The sequence below is a fragment of the Mustelus asterias genome, chromosome 12, assembly GCF_964213995.1.
Source record: "Mustelus asterias chromosome 12, sMusAst1.hap1.1, whole genome shotgun sequence".
Taxonomy (NCBI): domain Eukaryota; kingdom Metazoa; phylum Chordata; class Chondrichthyes; order Carcharhiniformes; family Triakidae; genus Mustelus; species Mustelus asterias.
In genome coordinates, this window is record NC_135812.1 from 108,691,132 (window position 1) to 108,697,131 (window position 6,000).

The 6,000-nt window shown below is 47.6% G+C and overlaps 1 protein-coding gene across 2 annotated transcripts in view; it reads right to left on the reverse strand.

Annotated features, from left to right (window-relative positions):
* mbtd1 (mbt domain containing 1) overlaps positions 1–3,948 on the reverse strand; it is a 61,819-nt gene extending 57,871 nt beyond the window's left edge. Inside the window, exon 1 of one of the 2 annotated variants that reach the window (XM_078225859.1) lies at positions 3,859–3,948. Coding sequence is in view for 1 of the 2 variants with exons in the window: in XM_078225858.1 (XP_078081984.1) it covers positions 3,859–3,879 (21 nt within the window). In the remaining variant the exon portion in view is untranslated. The remainder of the gene's footprint in view (positions 1–3,858) is intronic. The other variant, XM_078225858.1, reaches the window with a different exon arrangement.
* Between the last annotated feature and the right edge of the window lie 2,052 nt (positions 3,949–6,000).

A 6,000-nucleotide genomic window follows, 5' to 3' on the forward strand; every position in this document is an offset into this window, starting at 1 on the left:
TGGCTTTCATAAGCAGTCATGATGTGGAGATGCCGGCGTTGGACTGGGGTGGGCACAGTAAGAAGTCTCACAACACCAGGTTAAAGTCCAACAGGTTTATTTGGTAGCAAATACCATAAGCTTTCGGAGCGCTGCCCCTTCGTCAGATGGAGTGAAAATCTGTTCTCCAACAGTGCAGAGAGACACAACATCAAGTTACAGAATACTAATTAGAATGCAAATCTCTACAGCCAGCCAGGTCTTAAAGGTACAGATAATGTGGGTGGAGGGAACATTAAACACAGGTTAAAGAGATGTGTATTGTCTCCAGACAGAACAGCTAGTGAGATTCTGCAAGATCAGGGGGAAAGCTGTGGGGGTTACTGATAATGTGACCTAAATCCAACATCCCGGTTTAGGCCGTCCTCATGTGTGCGGAACTTGGCTATCAGTTTCTGCTCAGCGACTCTGCGCTGTCGTGTGTTGTGAAGGCCGCCTTCATAAGCAGTGCCATATAAACTGACAGGAATCTGGTTACTAAAAGAATGTATTTGCAGAAGGAAGGTAGGAATGGAGTTTTACATAACTATTTCACTTTCAAAGGCTTTTAGCTGTTCTCAGGAATGTGAAGAACATAGACAAAACTACATATATTGCCCATCCTTGCTGGGGTAGTAGCGAGCCTTCTCTGTGAATTGCTGTAATCCTTGTGCTCATGTTGTTCCAACAATTCCAGGATCATAAACTCACAGGCAAATAAGGAAAAGCCGGAAACGGCCAAGTTGGGATTGTTTTCATTGGAGAGTCAGAGGACGAGGAGAGGTTGACAAGATTATGACAGGCTTGGACAGAGTGGATAATCTGTGTCTTTTTTCCAGGGTCAATTTCTCAGGGGGCAGAGGTTGAAAGAGAGGGGGAAAGTTTGAGGTGTAAGGAGCAAGTTTTTCACATAGAGGATGATGAATGCCTGGAATGCGCTGCCAGAGGAGGTGGAAGCAAATTCTATAACAATGTTCAAGAGACATCTGGGTAGATACATGAAGAGGCAGCAACTAGAGGGATATGGACCATGTAGAGGCAAGAATATATTAGATTAGAGACACATCTGTGTCAGCACAGACTTGATGGGCTGAAGAGCCTGTTCCTGTGCTGAACTGTTCTTTATGCGTGATTTAGCAAATGACAGCTCTCATTCCCATGATTTTGTTGCTCTGTTCCCTGTTGATGCTTGGCTTCAGAAGCTGGGGTGTGCAGTAGTAATCTCGCTGCAGCATTTCCTGTAGATAATTATGGGAGAGTGGTTGCCACTACTGCCTTGCAGGTTCAATTCCCGGCCTGGGTCAGTGTGTGTGGAGTCTGCACTTTCTACCCGTGTCTGCGTGGGTTTCCTCCGGGTGCTCCGGTTTCCTGCCACAGTCCGAAAAACATGCTGGTCAGATGCATTGGCCATGCTAAAATTCTCCCTCAGTGTACCCGAAGTGACGGCTGGCGGATTTTCACAGTAACTTCATTGCCGTGTTAATGTAAGCCTATTTGTGACACTAATAAATAAATTTTAAACTTTAACTTTAAATGGAAATAGTGGCCTGTAGCCCATGCTGCAAATTCTATGAAATGCAAACTGCAGCCACCCTGTGCCAATGCTGGAGGGATTGGATATTCAAGTCCAATGCTGAGGACTTTAAAATAAACTGCTGTCCTCAAATTGTGTAGTACAGTTTCGGGCAAGGGGCAAGTATTCCAACATGCTCCTGACCTAAGCTTCATACAAAGATTTGATTTATTGTTTCTTGCGTGCTATACAGACAAAGCATACTGTTCATAGCGAAGGAAAGGAGAGGGTGCAGAATGTAGTGTTACAGTCATAGCTAGGATGGAGAGAAGGATCAACTTAATGCGAGGTAGGTCCATTCAAAAGTCTGATGGCAGCAGAGAAGAAGCTGCTCGAGTCGGTTGGTACATGTCTTCAGACTTTTGTACCTTTTTCTCGACAGAAGGTGCTGGAAGAGAGAATGTCCAGGTGCATGGGGTCCTTAATTAGGCTGGCTGCTTTTTCGAGACAGTGGGAAGTGTAGACAGAGTCAATGGATGGGAGGCTGGTTTGCATGATGGACTGGGCTTTGTTCACAGCCCTTTGTAGTTCCTTGCGGTCTTGGACAGGGCAGGAACCATACCAAGCTGTGATACCCGAAATAATGCTTTCTATGGTGCATCTGTAAAATATGGTGCGAGTCCTAGCGAACATGTCGAATTCCCTTAGTCTCCTGAAAAAGTAGAAGCGTTGGTGGGCTTTCTTAACTATAGTGCTGGCATGGGGGGACCAGGACAGGTTGTTGGTGATCTGGACACCTAAAAACTTGAAGCTCTCGACTCTTTGTACTTCGTCCCCATTGATGTAGACAGGGGCATGTTCTCCTTTACGCTTCCTGAAGTCGATGACTATTTCCTTTGTTTTGTTGACATTGAGGAAGAGATTATTGTCATTGCACCAATTCACCAGCTTCTCTTTCCTGTACTCCATCTCGTCATTGTTTGAGATCCCACTCACTACTGTGTCATCAGCGAACTTGAAAATTGAGTTGGAGGGGAATTTGGCCACACAGTCATAGGTCTTTGAGTATATTAAGGGGCTGGGGACACAGCCTTGTGGGGCACCAATGTTGAAGATGATCGTGGTTGCTGCCTATCCTTATTGATTGCGGTCTGTGGGTTAGGAAGTTCAGGATCCAGTCGCAGAGGGAGGAGCCAAGCCCCAGCTTCTCCAAATGAACTAAAGTTCATATTTTCTGGCACTAGTCTTGTGAATCTTTTCTGCACCCTCTCTATTGTCGTCACATTCTTCCTAAATTCTTCCTGTGGTGCCCAGAATTGAAAACACTGTTTCAGTTGATGCTGAACCAGTGTTAGATTTATACAAAGTTAAACATAATTTCCTTGCTTTTGTACACTCTGCCCTATTTATAAAGCCCAGAACCTTATATCCTTTATGAATCACTTTCTCAAATGGCCCTTCAACGAATTATGCACATATACTCCAGGACAGGAGCAGCACGGTGGCACAGTGGTTAGCACTGCTGCCTCACAGTGCCAGGGATCCTGAGGTTCCCAATCCCCGGCTTGGGTCACTGTCCGTGTGGAGTTTGCACGTTCTCCCCATGCCTGCGTGGGTTCCTCCAGGTGCTCCGGTTTCCTCCCACAGTCCAAAAGGCGTGCAGGTTAGGTGCATTAGCCGTGCTAAATTCTCCCTCAGTGTACCCGAACAGGTGCCAGAGTGTGGCGACGACTGTGTGAAAACAGTAACTTCATTGCAGTGTCAATGTCAGCCTATTTGTAACACTAATAAAGAATGTCATTTATAATTCCTAACACCTCTATCAAATGTTCCCTGTTCCAGTGTTTATAGATTCCGTTTACTTTTCTGAATAGCAGGAGCAGCAATACCCAGCCACACTGGACCCAGCTTACATACAAAAAACAGACAAGGAGACAAAGAGGGACAAGGAGGAGGCGCGGGGGAGGGTGGATAAGAGGGAGACAATGGCCGGGGGAGAGCCACTGGAGCGCCGCTGAGCTCCCTGCCTCCTTCCCCGGGCTGGAGGCCGGCCTGCCAGTCGCTGCAGAGGCGGCCGCAGAGCCCGAGTTTACTCTGGGCCTAGGCGGCGGGGAGAGAGGAACCAGAAGCTGCAGCACAACCTGGGCCTGGCCTCAGCTCCCGGAGGCAGGGAGAGGGGAAGGGGGAAGATGCAGCTCCCCACAGCCGGCTGTGGGGCCAGCCCCCCTCCAGCACTCACTCGAGTCCCAGGGAAGCCTGAGGCCTGGGAACCATCACAACAAAGAAGCCCCAGCCTCAGTCCCCTCCCCCCCCCGGGCCGCACTCACCAGGTCGCGAGTATTGTCCATCAGGCCGCGGCCCCGCTCTGCTGCCCCCGGCTCCGGCCCCGCCGCTCTCCCGGCTCCGCTCCCCCGGCCCCGCCGCTCGCGCTCCCTCCGGTTTTTTTTCAAAACTCCGCTGCGGAATATCAACACAATTAGCATATCGGTCTGCCCAGTGCGCCTGCGCACACCCGGCCCCGCCCCCTCCGCCAGGGTCACGTGGCCCCTGGGGCTTTAACTGGAGGAAGGTCACCTCGCATGCGCAGCCAGCACTCTCACTTTCAGCCACAGGAACTGGCCATTCAGCCCATCATCACACTTTCTGGCTCCTGCTCTGCAGACTTGAAAATTTCAAGTACTTTTTTTAAAGATTAAAAGGAAATCTTTCTTAAGTTTATTCATTAGTATCACAAGTAGGTTTACATTAAAGTAGTGACCCAAAAGTCCAAAGATGTGCGGGTTAGGTTGATTGGCCAGGTTAAAAACAAATTGCCCCTTAGAGTCCTGAGATGCGTAGGTTAGAGGGATTAGTGGGTAAAATATGTGGGAGGGGGGCCTGGGTGGGATTGTGGTCGGTGCAGACTCGATGGGCCGAATGGCCTCCTTCTGCACTGTAGGGATTCTATGAAAAGGAAGGGTTCCATCTCCTTAGATTAAATGTTTAAAGTTTATTTATTAATGTCACAAGTAAGCTTATATGCAATGAAGTTACTGTGAAAATCCCCTAGTCGCCACACTCCGGCACCTGTTTGGGTACAGAGGGAGAATGTAACATGGTCAATGCACTGAACCAGCACATCTTTTGGACTGTAGGAGGAAACCTGAGCACATGGAGGAAACCCACAGACATGGGGGAAAACATGCCGACTCCGCCCTGACAGTCACCCAAGCCGGGAATCGAACCCAAGTTCCTGGTGCTTTGAGGCAGCAGCACTAACCACTGTCCCACCCTTTATCATCATTTAAAGCAGTGAGTTCCAAACCCCCACCACCCTCTGGGTGAAAAGATTTCCATTTCAATACCCTTTTAACCTGCTCCTTTTAAAAACAAATGAACATTTTTTGCCCCATGGTTATGGACCCTTCAGCTAAAGGGAAAAGAGTATTCCGAAATACTACCTAGACCCCTCATACTTTTATACTCTTCAATTAGATCTTTTCCCAGTCTCCACTGTTCCAAAGGTCGAGATAAGAAGTCACATGACACCAGATTATAGTCCCGCCTCTCTCCACTTCACCCGACGAAGGAGCAGCACCCTGAAAGCTTGTATATTCAAATAAACCTGTTGGACTATAACCTGGTGTCGTGTGAGCTCTCATCTTGTCCAGCCCAGTCCAACACTGGCATCTCCACATCATATTCCAAAAATACAACTCGAGCCTACCCAATCTCATCTGCAACACTCCTGAAAATGTGTACTCACTTCATCCATTATAAGCCACCCAAGTCAACATTTATAATGGAATCTATGTAAACTTATTACATGGTAATTATGTCCTCCCACCAGTGGGAGCAGCTGCTCCAAGGTCCCAGAAACATCAATGTGATACATCACCAGTTCAGTACTAAATGTTGACCAAAACACCAGTTCTTCCTCAATTGTGTCCTGGGATCGTTTTATGCCCTCTTGACAGGCAGACATAGCCCTGGTTTATCATGTCAATTAAATAATGATACCCCTGACAATACAGCACTGCCCCAGTCATGCACTAAAGTGGCAGCTTAGTTTATATGCTAGACTCTTCAGAAGGGGATTTCAAGCAACAGCCTTACAATTCAGAACCATGTGTTCTACCACAGACTAAACCCTGATCCCAATACCCCGTAAGGAGTCTAACAACACCAGGTTAAAGAAATTTATAATTTCCACTCCATCTGACGAAGGAGCAGCGCTCCGAAAGCTAGTGGCGTTTGCTACCAAATAAACCTGTTGGACTTTAACCTGGTGTTGTTAGACTCCTTACTGTGTTTACCCCAGTCCAACGCTGGCATTTCCACATCCTAATACCCCTACCCAGCTTGGATTTGCCTTTCAATTATCAACACCATAAACAATCAACTGGTAAACACACAAGAAACTGTACGATGGTAAACTTACTCCAATGTCTTAAGGGCAAATAAAGGTGGAACACCTCAAGAAGGTAATA